Genomic DNA, 24641 nt, shown 5'->3' with positions numbered 1-24641 from the left:
CAGCTTTCTGGGAAGGTTGCTGTCTCGAAGGAACAGTTGATTGTTTTCCGGAGGTGGGGCGCGATGGCCGTGCTGGCTTTGTTGAAGACGTGGTGAGGGCAGGGGTCCGATGGGGATCCGGAGTGGATGGAGTTCATGGTTTTGATGGTGTCTTCGTCGCTGACGCTGCAACAGGTGTGCTTGGAGATCCAGAGGTCCTCGGTGAACCAGGCGGCTTTCTTGTTGTGTGGTTGGTTGTAAAGGTCTTGAGAGGGGCGAGGGTGTTGGCGCAGTCGTTGATCCACTGTGTGAGGTTGGTCGCGGCAGTGTCTGGGTCGGTGGGTGGTCTCAGGGCGAGGGCGGTAGTCAGTTGGTCCTCGGTGACCTTGCCCCAGCAGCGGCGTGGTAGCTGTTGGGTGCGGTGGTGTGTGGTGGGTTTTCTGAAGGTGAAGTGGACGCATCTGTGGTCGGTCCAGTGTGGTTCGGTGGTGTGGCTGAAGGAGACGTGGGGGCTTGCGGAGAAGATGGGGTCGAGCGTGTGTCCAGCGGCGTGAGTGGGTGTCGTTACGAGCTGTTTGAGTCCAAATTGGCGAGGTTGTCGATCAGGGCGGTGGAGTTGGCGTCGTTGTTGTTGTTCTCGAGGTGGAAGTTCAGGTCCCCGAGGAGGATGTAGTCCGTGGAAGCGAGGGCGTGGGTGCTGATGAGGTCGGCGATGGTGTCACTGAACTGTGGGCGGGGTCCGGGAGGTCTGTAGATGAGAGTTCCTCTGAGGGTGGTGTTGGGGTCGGTGTGGAATGAAATGGACACTGAAGACATCATGTGCAGTATTGTCAGGGAGAGATGTTCCCAAAACCCACAACACAATGAATCAGCAAGCCCTGGGTAATCAGCACTACTGCCTAGCACCCCTTTCAATGACATACTGTAAGTGTAGCAGTAGACACCGTTAGTACCTTGCATGTTGAAGAGGCACAGAGATTTGCAAGTACCTGTTGAGGGACCTTAGCATGTTGCCCAATTTGAGGCTACATCATTGTCTCTATTATAGTCATGCAGACCCAAGTGTCTGTCAGTGGATGAATGCCTGTACCCAAACACATATGATTTCAACATAACTGCAAGTCAAGACATGATGCATGCCAACAGTTAGGTTACAAACCTTACTCATTACATATGTGCAGTACACTTTGCTACATGCTGCTACATCAAGGGCATAGAAATGCACACTGTGGCGCAAAGCTGCAGCTGTATATGCCTAATGACCTGCTATAATGCATGGGGGTATATGTCTGCCAGCAAACAATGGTGACACACTCCTGTATGGGGCACAACATGAAATGTACACCCAATGCAAGTGTCTTGTTCCACACACATATGTGGGGGAATACAGACATCCCATCAACATGGGTAGACCATGCATGAAAAAGCAGCTTACAAATGTTTTGCTAATGAGAAAGGAAAACATGCTGACATGTATGCACAAGGAATGTTTGGCAACAGTGATGGCACAATAATGGCACACTAATCATGTCAATGGACATTCCCCACTTACCAAGGGAAAGTATTGATCTATAGCTGACCCAAAGAACAATGTAGTCTCTGTCACATGTATGTTGGCCATCTTCACATTACAGACGGCAGTGTGGTACCAGCACCCGTCATACGCTGAAGACAAGTAGCCTCTGGGTGGCTGATGCCTATATACTAATTTACCCAGACACATGGCTGAGGACAGTCATCAATCACTTACTTACATTTTGCCTGTGTCACTGTGGAGTACCGGTCTGTTGCATAGAAATTACACACGCTACAACAACAAACAGTAGTTGTTTGATCAATGTACCCATCCATATGTCGTCCCTGGAGAGCAAGTGGTTTGTGGATTCTACCCAGTTGGCAAGGCACATCAGTATGCAGTACATGTCTACACAATCACTCATCTACTGTGTGACACATGGCTCATCCCTAATTGTCAGGGGGAGCAGCTGTCAAAACCTAACTCATTCACTTGTCCATGTGATAGTCAGGACTATGCCCTGTACTCGCTCCCTTGTAGCTGCTTTGCTGCCCTCAAACACCCATCAAGGTCTGGATTGGCCACAGCCAGAATGCAGGTCAATGGGGGGGTGAGGGGGGAGTCATGGTCCAACAGGCACCCCACCCACGTTGGGAGGACATCCCAGCTGGACCTCTGGGATCTTCCAGGTCCAGCGTCTCAGGTCCTCCCATGTTTTCTTGCAGAGTGCGCTCCGCCAGCTGTAAACCCACAAGATCCGCACCTTATGGGCGATGGCTTTCCATAATCCATTCTTCTGAAGGGCGTTGACCTGCATGGATGCAAAAGACAAATCAAGAGATCATGTTCACAAGTTTCATCACAAATGGTTAAGTCACATACATGTCAGTAATATCAAGCTAGGAATTTTCTATTTGTCAGTACTCAAGTGTGACACATACGCCAATAAGTACAGGGACATGACTACAGACATATTTTTCCATCTGCAGACTAACCTACCATCCTGCTCAGGCCCCACAATGACTAAGCAAGCTTACTTACAGTGTGTAGCCCATGTTCTAGCAACCTGTATTGTGATGTGAGCCTCTATGAAACACTACACACATATGTAGCTTCGAAAGGGAAAACTCCTTCGGCATGAATGGACTAACACATTCACACTCTGTGAGAATGACTCACTGCATACAATCCCTACAGGCAACTGACAGAGTACAAACTCAAACATTACACAAGTAACAATGAAGGGACTGGCATGGTGGGTACAAAAAGTGGCTTTCCTGTCCATGTGTGGACATGTGCAATAACAAATGCAGACTCATGCCACTTCAGGGAGTGGGGTTCTGTGCTATGTACCTGTACCACAGAACACTCCTTTGGATATATGTGTCCATTCTGAAGAGATGGAATCCAACAAAGGCATGAGTTGTACAGTTGCTGCTATGTGGCCAAGCTACTGAGTCACACATCATGGTCTCTCAGGAATCAACACACTGTCTGCACTGTGGGACTACCATTTGTGCACTAAGCCTGTACAGAATATGACCTGTGGGAAGGTGACAATAGAGCTGTGAGAGTAAGGGACCTGTCATGAGTCAAAGACAAACATTGACAATGATGCCAAGTACACATATGGCTTCGAATTGTGACGTACCTCTGTACCCATTCCTAATCATAATGGCCACATGACAGTATCTGCTGGGTACAGGGAGTGGGTACAGTGCCACAGTTGCATAGTCACAGTGACTCTACCACAGCCTAGACTAGGTCTGGCTGGGAGATACATGTGACAGACCCTGTTATCTGCAGGCTGAGCTACCAGAACCTACGACACTGCGTTTCCATCACTTCCAGTACATCATGTAGCCAACAGTGCATCATGTAGCTAACACCCATTTGGCATGTAGTTTGTGTGGCAACCTAAAGGGCAGAGTGAGTCATGATATCCCTTCCAAACAACAGTTTAGCAAGGGCATATGTGTTTAGAAATCTCTGTGGCACCATACAGTTTGCTCAAATTACTCTCAACTAACTCATACAACATGAATATTGTGCTTGTGCTATCATGTACCGACATGTTGGCCAACAATTATAACAATCATGAGGAAACAGATGTCAGTGGATGGCAGTAATGTCCCCTCATCTAGTTATATGCATCCAACACAAGGAGGCTCTAGAACACCACAAACCTCACACAGCACAATGTGAGTGAATTTAACATATGGCACTGGACACCAGTACCTGTACATTGTTCCTCCAGTTGATGCCACACAGACTGCAACAACAGGCACATGAGTTGTCAAACTGGCACACATGGGCATATTCTAGCCTGGGAGGAGGGAAGGGATGGTGAAGTACAGAAAGAATTGTGCACAGGAGGTACTTACCTACTACTCTGTTGAACAGCAGAGCTGTCCGTACATGGGTGGGACCTCATCAACTAGCCTATCCAGCTCACCCGGAGAGAAGGCAGGGGCCCGATCCCCTGCTAGTCATAGCATGATTGCTCCCAGAGGCGGCACGCAGAAACTCAGGTCATGGAGGTCTTGCTGACAGCGGTGTCAGGAATCAAGTGAATGAATCTACAGAACAGGGCAGTCACGTCCGCGGTCGCCACCACTGGCGAACACAGCCATCGGCCCTTGACCGCCACTAACAACGTTAGCCTATGGCTCTGTCCGCTGCGGTTGCAACCGCCTACTGCCATGACGACTTCTTTATTGAAACTGTCTGCCTGTACTTATCCGTAGTAAGGGGACAAGCAGCCAGTGTGGCAAGGCCAATGCCACTAGGTGTGACAGAAACTGTCTTGGGATTGACTACCCCAGTTTCTATGATGGACCCATAAGTGAACCCAACTACACCCTTACTTTGACTGTTGCCAGCAGTCCCACCACTATTACTACTACTGCTAGGGGCACTAGAGTTTGATGTATTAGTGGTGGTTGGCTCAGGGGGTTTACCTGGACAGGACTTATCCCCTTGCCAATGGCCTTTATTTTTACACACGTAGCACCAAGGCTTTTTAATGTGTGTATGTTGTGAAGAAGAGGAAGAATTTGATTTATCCCCACCCCTGAAGAGTGTTTAGGATTTGAAGAAGGATCTTTGGTTTTACCCTTATCCCCATGCTTATCCTGAGATTTCTCACCAACTTTCTTCTTGCCATCCGTCACCTCCTGTATGAACTTTTCTGTTCACTCTTGTTCTGACCCATTTGTCATTTGTCTGCCTTCTTTCCCAATTCTTGGGGAGAGGTCAGATCTGAGTCTATCAAGTACTGGTGTAACAAATCAGACACACAATTGTTAAGAATATGCTCTCTCAGAATAAGATTGTACAGGCTTTCATAGTCCGATAACTTACTGCCATGCAACCATCCTTCCAAGGCCTTCACTGAACAGTCCACAAAATCTGTCCAGTCTTGGGAAGACTCTTTTCTGGTGTCTCTTAACTTAATCCTGTATTGTTCAGTGGTTAAGCCAAATCCATCCAAGAGTGCATCTTTCAAAACTTTGTAGTTGTTAGCTTCACTTTCTCTAACAGTAAGGAGCCTATCCCTACCCTTTCCATTGAAAGATAGCCACACAATACCAGCCCACTGCCTTTGAGGGACCCCCAGTACCATACAGGCCCTCTCAAGTGCAGCAAACCACTTGTTGATGTCATCCCCCTCCTTGTAAGGGGGAACTATCTTGTGCAGATTCCTGTAATCATGCTCTCTAGCAGGATTACTATCAGGAATACTGCTGCTGCCACCATGGTGTCCTAACCCCAACCTTTGTCTTTCCTTCTCAATGTCTAGGGATTCCCTACCTAAGGCCAACAGTTGCTATTTAAGCTTCAGTCTGGTCTCTTCAACCCTCAACCTTTTTGAGTTCCCTTTCTAACAAGTTCTCCTCAGGGTGGGTGGGTTGGGAATGCTTTGACACAGATGACAAATGGGAAACTTCAGAGGGGGATCTGTCCCTATCTGTCTGGACCCTGGTAACTTGGCCTCTAGGAATAAAGGATGCCCTACTGTGATGGGAACCTCCATTACTACCAATATTACTAGGTGTCCTGCTAGGGGGCAGACCCTGTACAGAACCCTCCCCACCCTTCTCAGGGAACTCTCCTGAATCAGACTGGGAAGTTTCTATATGTTCTAACCTCTCATTTGATGGGCCAGCTTGGGTCTCATCATCTACCATAAGCAAGTTGAACAGAAACTCTTTTGTAGGGTTCTTTCCTATAACTAAACTTCTATCTAAGAAGAGAGTTCTTAAGCTCTTGTAATTCAAAATGTCATAAGTAGCATTGACAGTTTTGGGAGCAGAATCTACCACAGACATGATAGCAAAAGGTTTAGATATAGTGAGAAGAGAGAAAAAGTTTCAGAACTTTTTAAAGCACAGAGAAAAAAACTTTTTCTAACTTTTAGAAAACTTTTTGAAGTTTTAAGAAACTTTTCAAAACTTTGTAAAAGGTTTTAGAGAAGAAAAGCAAACTTTTTTGGTAAAGTGTACATACACTGAAATGTTTGGTATATGATTCTCTTATGAAAAGTACAAAATGACAAAGTGGTAAGTAGTTACAAGTACTTATCCCACCGCTGTACAACCAATGTAGGAGGCTGGCCTGGCTTGTAGTGGGTACCAGAGGTACTTATACCTTGTGCCAGGTCCATTTATCCCTTGTTAGTGTAGAAGAGGTGTTTACAGCAGCTTAGGTAAAGCAGCTTAGGCTGAACTAGGAGACATGTAAAGCTCCTACTATACCACTTATATCATATACACAATATCATAAGAAAACACAATATGACAATATGCCAAATGTATCTCATTGAGTATCCTCAGTAAGAAAAGATATATACACAAGTTATATGTACACAAACCCAAATCAGGTAAGTAATAGCAAGAAAAGTAATGCAAACAATGTAGAATTACAATAGGTTGCAATAGGAGCACATCAGTATAGGGGCAACACAAATCATAGACTCCAAAAGTGGAATGCGAACCACAAATGGACCCCAGACCTATGTGAGCTTGTAGAGGGTCGCTGGGACTGTAAGAAAACATTGAGGGTTAGAAAAATACCCCACCCCAAGACCCTGAAAAGTAGGAGTAAAGTACACCTACTACCCCCAGGGAGCACAGAAGTTGTGATGGGGGATTCTGCAGGAAGAATAAACACCAGCAGTGCACTGACAACGGATTTCCGGACCTGAGTACCTGTATGACAAAGGGACCAACTCCAATAGTCGCGACAGTGTCCAGGTGGAGCAGGAGCCCAGGATACCCCAGCTGAAGATGCAAGGAAGCTGCCACCCGTTGGAAGAAGCTTGGAGTTCTGCAAGAAAGAAGAGGACTAGGGACTTCTCCTTTGGAAGACGGATGTCCCACGTCGCGATGAAGCTTGCAGAGGTGTTCCCACGCAGAAAGACAGCAAACAAGTCTTGCTAGCTGCAAGGGTCGCGGTTAGGGTTTTTTGGTGCTGCTGTGGCCCAGGAGGGACCAGGATGTCGCCACTTGTAAGAGGAGACAGAGGGGGTGCCCAGCAACGTAGGGAGCCCTCACAGAAGCAGACAGCACCCGCAGAAGTACCTGAACAGGCACTTAGAAGAAAAGTGAACCGGAGTCCACCCAAAGTCACAAAAGGAAGTCCCACGACGCCGGAGGACAACTCAGAAGGTTGTGCACTGCAGGAAGGAGTGTCGGGGACCCAGGCTTGGCTGTGCACATAGGAAATCCTGGAAGAGTGCACAGGAGCCGGAGCAGCTGCAAATCACACGGTACCCAGCAATGCAGTCTAGCGTGGGGGGGCAAGGACTTACCTCCACCAAACCTGGACTGAAGAGTCACTGGACTGTGGGAGTCACTTGGCTAGAGTTGCTGAGTTCCAGGGACCACGCTCGTCGTGCTGAGAGGGGACCCAGAGGACCAGTGATGCAGTTTTTTGGTGCCTGCAGTTGCAGGGGGAAGATTCCGTCAACCCACAGGAGATTTCTTCAGAGCTCCTGGTGCAGAGAGGAGGCAGGCTACCCCCAGAGCATGCACCACCTAGAAACAGTTGAGAAAGCCGGCAGAATGAAGCGATACAAGGTTGTTAGTAGTCGTCTTGCTACTTTGTTGCGGTTTTGCAGGCGTCCTGAGCAGTCAGCAGTCGATCCTTGGCAGAAGTCGAAGAGGGAAGTGCAGAGGAACTCTGGCGAGCTCTTGCATTCGGTATCTGAGGAATAGCCCAGTGGAGAGACGCTAAATAGCCCCAAAAGGAGGATTGGCTACTGAGAAAGGTAAGAACCTATCAGAGGGGGTCTCTGACGTCACCTGCTGGCACTGGCCACTCAGAGCTGTCCATTGTGCCCAAACACCTCTGAATCCAAGATGGCAGAGGTTTGGGACACACTGGAGGAGCTCTGGGCACCTCCCCTGGGAGGTGCTGGTCAGGGGAGTGGTCATTCCCCTTTCCTTTGTCCAGTTTCGCGCCAGAGCGCCAGAGCAGGGCTGGGGGATCCCTGAACGAGTGTAGACTGGCTTATGCAGAGATGGGCACCATCTGTGCCCATCAAAGCATTTCCAGAGGCTGGGGCTGGGGGAGGCTACTCCTCCCCAGCCCTTCACACCTATTTCCAAAGGGAGAGGAAATCCTTTGTTCTGCCTTCCTGGGACCAGGCTGCCCAGGCCCCAAGTGGGGCAGAAACCTGTCTGAGGGGTTGGCAGCAGCAGCTGCAGCTGCAGTGGAGACCCCGGAAAGGCAGTTTGGCAGTACCAGGGTTCTGTGCTAGAGACCCGGGGAAGCATGGAAATGTCCCCCCAATACCAGAATGGTATTGGGGTGACAATTCCATGATCCTAGACATGTTAGATGGCCATGTTCGGAGTTACCATTGTGATGCTACATATAGGTAGTGTCCTATATGTAGTGCCTGCGTGTAATGGTGTCCCCCGCACTCACAAAGTCCGAGGAATTTGCCCTGAACAATGTGGGGGCACCTAATCTTCACAAAGTGAGGGTTAGACATATAGGTGACTTATAAGTTACTTATGTGCAGTGAAAAATGGCTGTGAAATAAAGTGGACGTTATTTCACTCAGGCTGCAGTGGCATTCCTGTATGAGAATTGTCTGAGCTCCCTGTGGGTGGCAAAAGAAATGCTGCAGCCCATAGGGATCTCCTGGAACCCCAATGCCCTGGGTACCTAGGTACCATATACAAGGGAATTATAAGGGTGTTTCAGTGTGCCAATGAGAATTGATAAAATTAGTCACTAGCCTGCAGTGACAATTTTAAAAAGCAGAGAGATCATAAACACTTAGGTTCTGGTTAGCAGAGCCTCAGTGATACAGTTAGGCACCACACAGGGAACACATACAGGGCATACATTATGAGCACTGGGGTCCTGCCTGGCAGGATCCCAGTGGCACATAGGCAAAAACAAACATACATACAGTGAAAATGAGGGTAAGATGCAAGGCCAGATGGTACTTTTCTACACACGTGGAATAAAGGGTTATCTATTGCAGAGACACAGGGCTCAATTACTCCCTGGTACTCGAGCTGAGTGAGGATCTCCCTCACTGGAGCTTTTGCTTCTTGTTTAACAGGATATTGTAGCTGGGGTGTAGACCTGATAGGTATTACATGACAAGGAGAATCCCTGCCCCAACCTACATGATATCGGTACAGCCCCGGTGCCTGCGCTAAAGCCCAATTGACAACGTAGGCTTGTTTTACCCCTTCTGGAACAAGATCAGAGAAAGAAGGCAAAATTACATCTTCCCCATGTGGGAGCTTACGGGCGTTCTCGGGAGGCCAGTCCCTTTTGGCCAGTAGGACATCACAACTAAGTTCATCCCATAATACCACACTAATGGTGCGCTCCATGTCTCTCTCAATTTAGATATTTAAATTATATTCCCTCTCGGGGGGAGGACGACCCGTCCATAGTCTTAACTGCAATGAAATCGTTAGTTGCAGTCGCATCCAGATGATCTTTCAGACTCTGGCGACATATCATGACCTCTGCTGCGCTGTCCAACAGTGTCACTGCCCACGTTTTGTTCTTCAGCAAAGTTCTCAAGTGTACTGGCATTTTTAATTGACAGTGCTGCCACCTTTTTCTTTTTAAACTGTGGCTTTTGTTGTGGGGACCTATCTTCTTTTTTGTTTGAAGACTGTGGTGAGCCTTTCTTCTGTTTCACGTATTCAGGACATAGATCAGGCTGGCCCCCTCTCTCGCTAAGTCTATCTGGTGCGTCCTGAAAGGAACGGAATGGACGTGAATGAGTATCTCTGTCAGAAGCTTTTATATTTTCTCTATTTCTGAGAGTATATCTTCTGTCGGAGTTCACCGGGTGTGGAGAATCTGCTCTCTGATTTCATCTATCTTTAAATTGTTTTTGTTTATCCCAGCGCTTCTTAGAACTATCTTCCTTAGAGGTGGTACCCTGTATTTCAAACTATCCCGTCCTATACTGATATAGGTATTGGAAATTATTTTTGGTAGCTGTTTCTCCTGGTCCAAGTGTGGAATCTCTCTGAGGCGCTGGCGTTTAGCCAGTGCTACTGCTTCCCCTTTAATATTACTGAGGTTGATTGAGGAGACTGCGTCAAAGTTACACACTAATTTCATCCCCAAATCTAGGGCTGGTGCAGCCCCGTGCTCATTCTGAATTTGCTTTAGCACTTCCGGTAAAGTGGCAAGTGTTGGGGTACCATGTGTGGTAGTATATATTGCAGCGAAGACTGTACCTCATGTGGCGCAGTTATCCACAGAGGGAACCATTCTGAAGGTCAAGCACATTGTGAGAATTCTATGTTTTTCCTATGGTCCCGTATGGGGAAACACAGCTTCTAGCTGATTTGTTTTCTGCGCTATCCAGAACGGGATTTTCTCTCGTTCTGTGGGTACCTTACCCATGATAGTATGTATTGTTTGTGGACTAATCCCAGTAGTAGTCAATTGGTATCCAGCAGGTGCTGGTGGTGCTGGACGCGCTGGTGTAGTGTTCAGAGTTCACATTACGAACTGAACAAGTCTTCTATATAGCGTTACTATCTCAATGTATAAACTGCGCAGATATGCTGCCTGCATAGTTTGCATGCCTGGGTGTGGTGTGGATATGGCAAACATAGGCTACGTTGGTCCGTCATTACCTAAGAGACCTAATCTCATTGGTTGTATTAAATGTGGTAGGGCACCATTAAACCAGTTCTGATGTTCCTGATAAGTGAGTGGTATTCTATGAAACTGGTATGCTTGGTACTGTTGAGGTGCATTTGTAATTCTATATGTGTGGAATGTGAGTGTAGTGGTGTCTTCCTAAGGAAAGTGAACCCAGGAATAAAATGTTTTGGTTTGATAAGCTTCACTAGCTTCTACTATGAATGCAACATCCCGCCCTCTTCTCTTAAGCCATGCGCTACTAGGTGTAGTGTTAATGCTTGTCTAGCATACTCAGGAATATCTATGGCGTTAGCCATTTTGTGAAATGGGTAAAGAGATGTAACAACAAATGGGGAGAAAAAGTAATTTTATGAGTTTGAGCTTGAACAACCTACAGCCTAATTAGGTGGTCCCTGTTCAGCTGAGGAGGATCTTCCCCAAGACCACAGATGTCTCAGTATAATGGTACTTAAGGTACCTGTTGTATGGGAGACAGTGATAATCAGGGTATCCGTAAATTAGTGCCTAAACACCATAGTTGGTGGCGCCATGTTGTAGTTAGACTCTTGCTCTATGCAAGACTGCTAGTTCGAGGATGACAGTACTTATGTTTGTAGGTGGCTATGCCTGTCATACAACAAGTCGCAATTGTTGTTCCAATCCTGCCGGCTCGCACACAGCACCTCACCAAAAACCTAAACAGTAACAGGTGATTTGTGGCAGCCTTTACACATGGACTCAATAGTGTGACGTCTCAGGGAGTGTCATGGTTAAACGGAGATTACCCCTTTGTCATATGAACAACATGTCTCAATAAAACTCAGGCAATGAAGGAGATGCAGTAGAGTTTCAATAGGGTTTTATTATCAAAACTGCAATCTACGATAAGTTGCATGGGCTGTATGATTAGGATAATGAATAATGTAAGAAACAGACTGTTAAAGACAAGAGTCATCAATACAAAGCCCCCCAACATCTTGCAATGATATGAAATGACATGAGATATGAAATATGTCCTGATACCATAATGCCATGAACCTAATCTCTAACCTAGAAGAGAGCTAGGTGTGATAAACCTAATCTGCCAACACCATGTCGATGGGGAGAGGCCCCCTAACCCTTGTTACCTTGGAATGAGGTCTCTAGCTCAGTCTCTGTAGGGACACAAAGACTGGATCAGCGTCAAGACAACATGCAGCATCAAGAGCAGCGATGGCATCTGGTTGGAATCCCTCTTACTATCTGTCTGAGTGAGGTGCATTTATACAGATCTGCTCAGACTCCCGACGTAGGTCTGTTCCCAAACATAGATAACAAGACATGCTTGGGACGGCAATTTATGTAAACAATTCCCTCAAAGGCGTGAAGAGGGAAAGTACCTAATGTGAATACCCACTGTTTGTTTATCTTTGTCGTTTGATATTGATTCCTTAGCGCAGTGGCACTGATAACTTGAAACTAAAACATTGGCCTAACTAGAAACAAGGCAGCCATCTTGGAAACACATAATGACATAATTGCGCTAAAACAGAGCAAGCTAAGTAGGGTAAAAGTCACTAGGTGACGCGGGTACCGGTCCGCAAGCCAGAAGGCTAACATAACTCCTGTGTCCCATTAAAACAAGATAGGATTCACTACACCTGGAGCCGAAGTTTGTGCATTTTGCATTTTCTGCTGTTTCGAAAAGGTCTCTGTGGGGAGTCCCCACCTTTCGAAGTATGAGTGAAAGACTTGTGGATGAAGTTTCCACTTGTGGACTTGTTGCTGCATTCTGCTGAACAGGTCTGCAAAGTTGTCCATTCCAGGCAAATATTCCGCTAAGAGGTCAACGTAGTGGTAAACGGCCCACTTCCATATGGTCTGAGAGAGTTTTGAGACTTGAAGACCCTGTCCCCCCGTTTCTATGAATAATACATGGATGTCATGTTGTCCGTGTGGACTAAGACAATCTTGTGAGACAGGAAAAAAAGGAAAGTTTTCAGTGCTAGAAATAACACCTGAAGCTCCAGGTAGTTGATGTGTAGGTACTGGTGATTGGATTCCTATAGGCCCTGAACTGTCAGATCTTGAAGGTGACCAGCCCTACCCATCGGTGATGCATCTGTGGTCAGTGTGACTTGAGGCACAAGGTCTAAAAGAGGCTGCCTTTCAAAAAGTTGTTGTGTTCTACCATTGCACAGAACGGTGAGTCTGTCAATCTAACAACATTAGATCTTCCAGGTGACCCTGTGACTGAGACCATTGATGAGACAGACATTGCTGCATGGGACGCATGTGGAGTCTGACATGGTGAACTATGATGATGCAAGAAGCCATCAAGTCCAACAGATGCATAATGGTCCTAACTGAATGGTTTCCCTAAAACGGAGGGAGAAGGGTGTGGAAATTCTGGTTATGAGCTGGTTTGGGATATGCCAACCCCTGCCCCTCGTTTAGAATGGCCCTAAATAAGGTTGAATCTAAAGGGGCTGGAGGTGAGATTCGGGAATGTTGAGACTGAAGCCCAGACTGTGAAGAAGATCCACTGTCAACTGAGTGTGGTATTGTCACCGTTGTAACGTGCTGGCTCTTTTGAGCCAGTCGCTGAGTTAGTGAAAGACATGAACATTATACTTTGTCAGATTTGCTGTAACTACTGCCAAGCACTTTGTGAATACGCTGGGAGCGGTAGTGACTCCAAAGGGAAGGACCTTGAATTGGTAATGTTTGCCTGCAATGACGCATCTAAATACTGGAGATGTGCAGGGTGAATTGGTATGCGAAAATAGGCATCCTTTAGTTCTAGATCTGTCCTAAAGTTGTCTTGCTGTAGAAGCGGGATAACATCTTGAAGGGTGACCATGTGGAAGTGTTCTGAAAGGATTTATTTGTTTAGAGGCCTGAAGTCTAATATGGGTCTGAGAGAGCTGTCCTTTTTTGGGAATCAGGAAATAAAGGGAGCATACCCCTGACAATTGATATTGTGGCGTAACAGGCTCTATGATCCCTTTGAGAAGAAGGGCCTGGACCTCTTGTCTGAGAAGGGTTTAGTATTCCTGAGATAGCCTGTGAGTGCGAGGGGAAATATTGGGAGGTGTGGTGATGAGCTCCAGACTATAATGATGTTGAATAATGGCAAGGACCCATTAGTCCATGGCGATGGTGTCCCAGGCGGAGTAGAATTGTTTAAGTCTTTCTCCCCAACAGATGTTGGATGATCGAGGGGAAGGTGGAGGTAGTCACTGCTTCGCAGTGAAGGGGGATCCGCAAGTAGCAATGGTTTTCCCTCTCCCTTTATTGGAAGACCCCCTGTAGAAGCCTCTGGTGTATGTCTAGGGTGTGAGATAGATGCCTCTGAGGTAGATGACTTATATGACCCCCTCCGAAACCAGGACTGGCAAAAGGAGCCCCTTTGTGTACTGGGCTGAAGGGCACCAATGGTCTTAGCAGTCTTGGTGTATTTTTTGTGCTTCTCGAATGTGGTGTCTACCTGCAGCTTAGCCACCTGCTCTTTGTCAAAAGGCATGATGAGGGCAACCGGCTAAACCTCAGGTTTAAAACCTGAGCGACGCAACCAAACATGCTGTCTTAAAAGGATGCTAGTGTTTATGCTACAAGTGGCTGTGGCATTGAGGTTGCAGCTGGATATAGTCTTGACCCTCTGAAACAATCGGTGGGCCCCTTTTCGATGCTTCTCAGGAAGGAACTGTAAGAGCTCCTCCATCTCATCCTAATTGGCCAAATTGTACTGAGCCAAAAGGACTTCAGAGATGGTTATTCCCCAATGGTTTTCGGCCCGAGCTGCTACACTCTTCCCAGCAGCATTGATTAGTTTATTACCCTTCATTGGAGAAGGAGAGTCCAAAGTGGCATATTAGCTCATTTATGGGCCACTGTTGCCACAATGGAAACGGATGGTACCTGTACCCTGATGTTCAGAGGGTGCTACTTTGTACTTTTTATCCACCCGTGGCGTGACTACCCGAGAGCAGACAGGCTACTTTAAAGATATCTTCAGCATGGTGAAGCATGCCAGAGAGCATGGGGAGACATGTGGTCGCTAGAGTGTCCTGTTCAACAGGATCTTTGTGCAGCTCCACGCTGTGAAACGCAGCTACTCAGCTACCTGTTGGCACTGTCCTCTGGTGGTGAGGGACATTTGCGGTACAAGTCAGGGTCACTGGCGGGGGAAGGGGTGCAGGTGAAATTGGAGGAGGAGATGGAGAAGGATGAGGTGGGGAGAGAAGGCTTGTGGGAGGACTAGTAGCCTTGTCCTTGTTTCTTTTCTTAAAGGGGACTGGAACAACCAGAGCCTCTTCAAAGGAAAGTTTCCTTTTAGGGAGCACAGGTGAGGGAGAAGTAGCAATGATCCGAATTGTGCCCTCTTGTATCTGAAGCTTGTGCTGACAAGCGTCACATAATTGCATAGAGCCCACTGGAGTATGACTGACTGTGTTTCTTGGGATGATACCATCCTTAATCTGGGAATATGAACATGCAACAATAGTATTGCACTGAAATAGTTTTAGCATATACGTTTTTTTGAGAGGCCACTCATGCTGGACTATATATTTATTGTATTAATTGTTTTAGTTTGACAAATAGGGTGACAGGCGTTAAGCTTCATTGCATGTCCTTTATTTGTTTATGTAAAAAAGGAGCAAATGCTATTACATGGAACTAGCGGTTGCTGTAGTAATGTCTCCACTTCTATAAATAAATCAACGGTTCTGTTGTTTTTCTTGTATGCTTACATGTGTACACACCAGTGAATTCATAAGAAAAAAGGGCCTTACTTCGTTTGAAAGTTAAAGCATGATCACGACTGTAAACTTATAGACCTTGCTGAGATTTACTAGTATAAGGTCAATTGTACTATATGATGATTGTGCAGGCAAAAGCATTGATCTCATCTGGTTTCAATAAAGAGTACACCTGTGGCAACCATCCTCAAACTGTTGTTGTCTCCTTTTCATGGAGATGGTAAGGATCCATTTGAATTTTTGACTACATGAACAGCATGCTTTCCTTTCCACGTCTTTGTTCAGGTGCCAGCTGACGTGTTGCAAATAATACACATCTGCAAGTAAAGGTACAGCAGATGTTAAAAAGCTACAATGCAAAGATACTCCAGATGTACGTACCACAATGTACTGACTCCTGATGTAAAAGATCTTGAAGTAACAACAGATGTCCTTATCAAATGATGGTGAAGAGAATCCTAGTTTGTTTTAATGGGACAACAGGAGTTAGCTTAGCCTTTGGCTTGCAGACTCATGCCCCCATCACCTAGTGACTTTTAACCTACTTAGCTTACTCTGTCTTAGCCCATTTATCTAATTAATTCTTCTAAGATGGCTGCCTTGTTTCTAGTCACGCTTTTGAGGGAATTGTTTATATTAATTACCGTCCCAAGCATGCTGTGTTATCTATTGTTTGGGAACAACCTACGCCAGGGGTCCAAGATGATCTGTATAAATACATCACACTTTAGACAGAAAATCGGAGGGATTCCGACCTGATACCATCGCTGCTATCAATGCTGCTTGTTGCCTTGACGCTGACCCGGACTTCATGTTCCTACGGAGTCTGAGCACGAGACCTCATTCCAAGGTAACAAGGGTTGGGGCTTGTAGGAGGCTGGCCTGGCTTGTAGTGGGTACCAATGGTATTTACACCTTGTGCCAGGTCCAGTTATCCCTTATTAGTAGAATAGAGGTGTTTCTAGCAGCTTAGGCTGATAGAAGGTAGCTATGGCAAAGCAGCTTAGGCTGAACTAGGAGACATGCAAAGCTCCTACTATACCACTTATATCATATGCACAATATAAGAAAACACTATACACAGAGTTACTAAAAATAAAGGTACTTTATTTTTATGACAATATGCCACAAGTATTTCAGTGAGTACCCTCAGTAACAAGGTAAGTAATATACACAAGTTATATGTACACAAACCCAAAACAGGTAAGTAAGAGTCAGAAAAGTAATGCAAACAGTGTAGAATTACTATAGGTTGCAATAGGTGAACATAGGTCTAGGGGCAACACAAACCATATACTCCAAAAGTGGAATGTGAATAACGAATGGACCCCAGACCTATGGGAGCTTGTAGAGGGTCACTGGGACTGTAAGAAAACAGTCAGGGTGTCCAAGATACCCCACCCTAAGACCCTGAAAAGTAGGAGTAAAGTACACCTGCTACCCCAATAGAGCACAATAGTCGTGATAGGGGGATTCTGCAAGAACAACAAACACCAGCAGTGCACTGACAACGGATTTCCAGACCTGAGGACCTGCAAGGCAAGGGGACCAAGTCCAATAGTCGCGACAGTGTGCAGGGGGGGCAGGAGGCCAGGAAACCTCGGATGAAGGTACAAGGAAGCTGCCTCCGGATGGAAGAAGCTTGGAGTTCTGCAAGAAAGAAGAGGATTAGGAACTTCTCCTTTGGAAGACAGATGTCCCACGTCGCGATGAAGCTTGCAAAGGTGTTCCCACGCAGAAATACCGCAAAAGAGCCTTGCTAGCTGCAAGGGTGGCGGTAGAGGTTTTTGGGTGCTGCTGAGGACCAGGATGTCGCCTATTGGAGGAGGAGACAGAGGGGGCGCTCAGCAACTCAGAGAGCACTCACAGAAGCAGGCAGCACCCACAGAAGTACCACAACAGGCACTTAGAAGATTAGTGAACAAGAGTTCATGCAAATTTACAAAAGAGGGTCCCACGACGTCGGCAGCCAACTCAGAGGGTTGTGCAATGCAGGACAGAGTGCTGGGGACCCAGGCTAGGCTGTGCACAAAGGAAATCCTGGAAGAGTGCACAGGAGCCGGAGCAGCTGCAAATCACGCAGTACACAGCTTGGCAGTCTAGCGTGGGGAGGCAAGGACTTACCTCCACCAAACTTGGACTGAAGAGTCACTGGACTGTGGGAGTCACTTGGACAGAGTTGCTGAGGTCCAGGGACCATGCTCGTCAAGATGAGATGGGACCCAGAGGACCAGTGTTGCAGTCTTTTGGTGCCTGCGTTAGCAGGGGGAAGATTCCGTTGACCCAGCTCTCCTGTAGGTAGTTGGTTAGGCCTATTATGATAGGGTATTAGGACATATTATACACTCTATGACTTTCCATGTTATTGCAAGATGGTGGGAGTCTTCATAATCATGACTCTTGTCTTTACAATTCTGTCTCTTGCACTGTTCATTAGTCTAATCATTGCAGCCCATTCAATTTACCGTAGATTGCAGATTGTGTTAAATAAAAACCATTAAAACCTTACTGCATCTTCGTTACTGCCTGTGTTTGGTTGAGACATGATGTATGTGTGAGAAAGGGGTAATCTCCGTTTAACCACAACATTTCCTGAGATGTCATCCTCTTGAGTCCATGCGTAAAGGCTGCCACAAATCACCTTCAATTGTTTGGGTTCTTGGTGAGGTACTGCTAGTGAGCCGGAAGGGTTGGGGCTACAGTTGCGACTTGTTGTAGGATAGGCATAGTCACCTACAAACATAAGTACTGTCATCCTCAAGCCAGCAGTTTTACCTAGAGCAAGAGTCCAACTACGACATGGCGTCACCAATGATGTTTAGGCACTAATTTAAGGGTACCCCGACTATCACTGTCTCACAGACAACAGGTACCCTAAGTACCATTATACGGAGACGTCCGTGGTCTTTGGGGAAAATCCTCCTCAGCTGAACAGGGAACACCTAATTAGGCTGTAGGTTGTTCGAGCTCAAACTCTTAAAAAGGACCTTACTCCCCACTTGGTGTTCCATCTCTTCACCCATTTTACAATATGGCTAACGCCATAGACATTCCTGAGAATGCTAGACAAGCATTAACATTACACCTAGTAGCGCATGGGATTACAGAAGAGGGCTGGGATGTCACTTTCATAGAAGCTAATGAAGCTTACCAAACAGAAACATTTTACTCTTGGGTCACCTTTCCGGATGAAGACCGCAGAAGAGTTAAATTTCATACATGTACAATTGCTAATGTACCACAGTGGTACCAAGCATACCAGTATCACGAAATACCGCTCACTTATCAGGAGCATCAGAACTGGTTTGAAGGCACCCTACCACACATAATCCAATGAATGAGATTAGGTCCCTTGAGTACTGACGGACCCACGTGGCCTATGTTTGCCACAAACACACCACACCCGGATATACAAAATTTGCAAGCAGCAGATTTTTGAAACTTATATAATGAAATAGTAACATTATCTAGACGGCTTGTTCAGTTCGTAATGCAGACTTTGAACACAACACCAGCGTGTCCAGATACGAATTGGCTACTGGGATTAATCCACAAACAGTGCATACTATTATGGTAAAGTACCCACAGAGCGGGAGAAAATACCTTACTGGATAGCCCATAAAACAAATCAGCTGGAAGCTGTGTTTCCCTATACAGCACCACAGGAGAAACATAGAATTCTCACAATGTGCTTGCCCTTTGGGATGGTTCCCTCAGTGGATGACTGTGCCACATGAGGTACAGTCTTTGCTGCAATATATACTACCACACATGGTACAACAACACTTGCCAATTTACCGGAAGTATTAAAACAAATACAGAATGAGCATGGGGCAGCACCTGCCCTAGATTTGGGGATGAAATTAATGCGTAACTTTGACGTGTGTTCCTCAATAATACTCAGTAACATTAAAGGGGAACTGGTAGCACTGGCTATACGCCAGCGTCTCCAAGAAACTCCACATTTGGAACAAGAGAGACAGTACCAAACATTATTTCCGATACCTATACTAGTATAGGACGGGATAGTCTGGGAGCCAAGCCAAAGAAGATGGAAGTACAGAGTACCTCCCCTAAGGAAGGAACGAAACAGACACAAGAGGGTTCGAAAAAGCGCTGGGAGAAGCTAAGACAATTTAAAGACAGACAGAAGCAGAGAGCAGACTCTCCGCATCCGGAGAACTCCAAAAGGAGATATACTCTCAGAAATAGGGAGAATATAAAAACTCCTGATAGATATACTGATTCATGTCCCTCTCGTTCCTTTCAGGATGCTCCGGCTAGGCGTAGTGAGAGAGGGGGCCGTCCTGACCGACGTCCTGAATACGTGAAACAAAAGAAATACTCTATACAGTCTACAGTCAAAAAAGAAAAGAAGACTTTGCAACAAAAGCCACAGTTTAAAAAGAAAACGGTGGCAGCACTATTAGTCAAAAATGCCAATACACTTGAGAACATTGCTGAAGAACAAGACATGGGCAGTGACAGTGCTAGATAGCGCAGCAGAAGTCACGATATGTCATCAGAGTCTGAAAGATCTTCTGGATGTGACATTAACTAGCGGTTTTATTCCAGTTGAAGCAGCGGACGGGCGCATACTCCCACCTGACAGACTTTATGATCTGAAGATCCAAATTGAGGGAGACGTGGAACGCACCATCGGTGGGATCTTTTGAGACAAACTTAATTTGTGATATCCTATTGGCCGAAAGAGACTAGTTGCCGGAACACGTCCGTAAGCTCCCACATGGGGAAAATGTAATTTTGCCTTCTTTCTCTAATCTTGTTCCAGAAGCGGAAAAGAAAGCCTACGCTGTCAGATGGGCTCTAGCGCAGGCACCTGCATTTTACCGCAATCATGTAGGTTGGGACAGGAATTCTCATGTCATGTAATGCCTATCAGGTCTACACCCCAGCCTCAGACACAATATCCAGTTAAACACGAGGCTAAAGCTCCAGTGAGGGAGATCCTCACTCAGCTAGAATTTCAGGGGGTAGTTGAGCCCTGCGCCTCTGCAACGAATAACCCGTTATTCCTGGTTGCGAAGCCAGACCACTCCTATAGAATAGTCTTAGATTACAGGCACTTAAACAGCCATACACGTACATATGCTATACAAAATTCACATAGCAAAGAAAGTCGGGACCGGAGTGCATTCTCATTTAGTTCACAAAAACGCTTTTGCCGTTTACCCCAGAGCTATAAGAATGGTCCAGGGCTGTTCTCAGCCCGAGTAACATCAATATTACATGATATTGATCCTGAGGTGTTATCCTATGTGGGCGACATTTATCTCACAGACGACGACCTGAACATTCATCTTGTAAGGGTTGATCGAATAATTTTGGGGTTTGCAGAAGTATGTTATAAATTAAACTTTAAGAAAAGTAGGATTGCATTTCTCAGTTTGTTATTCCCGGGATACGAGCTATCGAATGAGGGGAAGAGCATGGCCAGAACTTTCTGGAAAAATGTGGACAACTGCATCCATCTAATACGCTAAAGAAACTACAGTCTTTACTTGGTTTCTTCAGTTTTGGCAGTACATACATTCCTGACTATGCACAACGTATCAAGCCACTATACGACTTACTACGTCCAGATTTTTCTAGCAGACACTGGACAGTTGAACACACATGCATCCTTAGGGAGTTGCACAGGATATGCTGGAAGCTAAACACTTACACACACGTGACAATAAAACAAATTTGGTCATCAGAATAATTGCTGGTGCCATTGGGTTTACTTATGTCACCTTCAATTAGGATGACAGTGCCCATAGCATATAAATCACATTTATTCTCAAATGCAGAGCAACGCTTTGCACCCACAGAAAAAAATCTAACTGCAGTTCAGACGTCTGTCATAAAAGAGAGGCCACTTGCCCAAGGGAAATGCATCATTTTCGTTACCCCGGTTCCAGCCTTTGAGGCCGTCACCAAAGCGAGCATTCCTAATGCTAAAGCATTACATCCACGCTGGACTCAGTGGGCGACTTCTCTGACCGCTACTGATGTTGATTACGTTTTTGATCAGAAACTCCAGATACAAGAATTTCTCCAATACGAACAGGAGTGCCCCGCTCCACTACATCTTTTGCCTTTAGACAGCTACCCTACTGTCATAAATACTGATGGTTCAGCTCAACCAGCTGAAGGTACCAAACATCAATACTCAGCCGCTTGCGCAGCTGTGAGTGGAGTGATGAAGGATGGAGTCTTCCACCCTCATAATACCTACACACAGACCCTAGGGGACTGCACAGCTCAGTTAGCCGAACTCAACGCCCTTATTTTAGCGCTAGAAAAAACAGAGACAGGAAGACTGACTTTGACAGTCTGTGATTCATATTACTGTGTTCAGTCTTACAATGATTATCTTAATCATTGGAAACTGAATGGGTTTAGAGATTCTAAAGGGAACATCATAAAACACAAGACATTGTGGGGGAGAGTGGCTGATCTTAAGGATAAGCTACAGTGCATCAATGTAGTACATACATTGGGCCACCAGTGTGTAGGAGTACACGTTATCAGCAATACTTTGGCTGAGGAAGCAGCCAAATCCACAGTAGCTACAGCTTCTGTGGCTGCAGTGACTCATTCCCATATGAGATTGGATAATGAAATAGTGACTGCCGTGAAAGCTTCGGCTGAAGGCAAGTCTCTCCCGAAAGGGTACCCTACAAAATATTCTTACCACATCAGTGCACAGAATATTGCTTATGAAACACTTCCTAGTGTTGGAGATCGAGCAATCCCCAATCAAGACAAGAGATTAGATCTAGTAAAAGCAGCGCATGAGGGTGTTGCTTCTGCTCATGCTGGTATTTTGGTCACAGTAACACTCTTGCAGAAAAGCTTCTGGTGGCCAGGTCTATACAAACAGACAAAGCGGTATGTCCTTTGTTGTGACATTTGCCAGCAAATAAAGGGCTCCAATGTCAAACACCCACAACAGACATCCCTCGTAGTGTCCAGCAGGCCACCTTGGTCCACTTCAACCTGATGGTGCATGAAAATACATCCTAGTCGCTGTAGATTCTTGTTCTAGATTCCTGTGGGTATGGCCGCAGCGGTCGGCTGATGCTCGAACTGTTATAAAAGATTTGCTTTATCCGTGCGTATGCAGTGGCAGCATTCCATTTGAACCAGGGCCCTGCATTTGCCTCTAGGGCATTCAGGGACACCATGGGGAGGATGGGTGTTGAACTCCATTACTCCTCACCATGCCATCTTGAGGGAAATTTGCTCGTGGATCGGCGGAACGGTGTTCTAAAGCAGTCCTTAACAGCTAGAGTATTAGGTTCTGGCCGTAGCTAGCTTCATCTACTATATGGGGTCCAGAGAGCACTGAATATTCTGCCAAGACGGTCCTTGGGGGGGGGCGAACTCCCTATGAGGTTCTCATTGGGATACCTATGTATGTCCCAGATCTTGATGGTTCTGGTATGGTGGCAGCAGAAACACCTTTTGACATAAATGAACGTCTCACTGTCTTACAGGAGCTTCAGCAATTTTGAGATGATAATCATCCAGCAGTGTTGCCACCTTAGGAATAAGGGATATACCAACAACTTCCACTGGTTGGATTCCTAAAGTTGGGGATCTGGTTTGTGAAAAGATTGCTGTGAAGAAGGAATTCGGCCCATCCTACAGGCCACCGGTCTCAGTCCTGGGAATAAAAGGTACCAGAACTGTTATCTTGCCACCGTTGCCTGGTTCACAAGGAAACAGATTTGTTTCGATTGATAATGTCAAACTTCACCATGTGGCCAATCCTGCACAATAGACCCAGAAGTCCCTTGGGTAGCTCCTGATCCACTCTCACTACCCAACAGGACATACCTCTTCAGAATAGAGCGAACAACACTACTGTGGACTATGCAACAATGTCCAACAATGCTATAAATTCCTCCTCGACCATGGGGGGGCTGTAGGAAAGTACCATCTTGCCTGGCATGTTACCCCCATATTTCACTGTATGCATGTTGTTTTAGTCCTTGTGTCACTGGGACCCTGCCAGGCAGGGCTCCAGTGCTCATAGTATGTTCCCTGTATGTGTTCCCTGTGTGGTGCCTAACTGTATCACTGAGGCTCTGCTAACCAGAACCTCAGTGTTTATGCGCTCTCTGCTTTCCAAATTTGTCACTACAGGCTAGTGATTAAAATTACCAATTCACATTGGCATACTGGTAAACCCATATAATTCCCTTGTATATGGTACTGAGGTACCCAGGGTATTGGGGTTCCAGGAGATCCCTATGGGCTGCAGCATTTCTTTTGCCACCCATAGGGAGCTCTGACAATTTTTACACAGGCCTGCCACTGCAGCCTGCGTGAAATAACGTCCATGTTATTTCACAGCCATTTACCACTGCTCTTAAGTAACTTATAAGTCACCTATATGTCTAACCTTCACCTGGTGAAGGTTGGGTGCCAAGTTACTTAGTGTGTGGGCACCCTGGCACTAGCCAATTACCATTACACACGTGCACTATACATAGGTCACTACCTATGTATAGCGTCACAATGGTAACTCCGAACATGGCCATGTAACATGTCTAAGATCATGGAATTGTCACCCCAATACCATTCTGGTGTTGGGGGGCCAATTCCATGATCCCCCGGGTCTCTAGCACAGAACCCGGGTACTGCCAAACTGCCTTTCCGGGGTTTCCACTGCAGCTGCTGCCAACCCCTCAGACAGGTTTCTGCAATCCTGAGGTCCAGGCAGCCCTGGCCCAGGAAGGCAGAACAAAGGATTTCATCTGAGAGAGGGTGTTACACCCTCTCCCTTTGGAAATAGGTGTGAAGGGCTGGGGATAAGTAGCCTCCCCCAGCCTCTGGAAATGCTTTGATGGGCACAGATGGTGCCCATCTCTGCATAAGCCAGTCTACACCGGTTCAGGGATCCCCCAGCCCTGCTCTGGCGCGAAACTGGACAAAGGAAAGGGGGAGTGACCACTCCCCTGACCAGTACCTCCCAGAGGAGGTGCCCAGAGCTCCTCCAGTGTCTCCAGACCTCTGCCATATTGGAAAAAGAGGTGTTGGGGGCAAACTGGACTGCTCTGAGTGGCCAGTGCCAGCAGGTGACGTCAGAGACTCTTTCCTTCTGATAGGCTCTTACCCGTCTTGGTAGCCAATCCTCCTTTCTTGGTAGCCAAACCTCCTTTTCTGGCTATTTAGGGTCTCTGCTTTGGGGAATTCTTCAGATAACGAATGCAAGAGCTCACCAGAGTTCCTCTGCATCTCCCTCT

The 24641-nt window shown here is 46.4% G+C and overlaps 1 protein-coding gene across 4 annotated transcripts in view; it reads right to left on the bottom strand.

Annotated features, from left to right (window-relative positions):
• The window catches only part of LOC138296106 (zinc finger protein 583-like), a 369595-nt gene that overhangs the window by 70808 nt on the left and 274146 nt on the right, over positions 1-24641 (bottom strand). Inside the window, exon 6 of one of the 4 annotated variants that reach the window (XM_069234964.1) lies at positions 2245-2306. The exons of the other annotated variants lie outside the window; for them this stretch is intronic. Within the exon in view, the coding sequence (XP_069091065.1) occupies positions 2260-2306 (47 nt within the window). The 3' untranslated portion in view covers positions 2245-2259. Of the gene's footprint in view, positions 1-2244; positions 2307-24641 lie in introns of those variants that run through there. 4 annotated transcript variants of the gene reach the window in all.

The sequence above is a fragment of the Pleurodeles waltl genome, chromosome 5, assembly GCF_031143425.1.
Source record: "Pleurodeles waltl isolate 20211129_DDA chromosome 5, aPleWal1.hap1.20221129, whole genome shotgun sequence".
Lineage (NCBI taxonomy): Eukaryota > Metazoa > Chordata > Amphibia > Caudata > Salamandridae > Pleurodeles > Pleurodeles waltl.
Note: the sequence above shows the minus strand (reverse complement) of the source record. Positions and strands in the feature narration are given on the sequence as shown.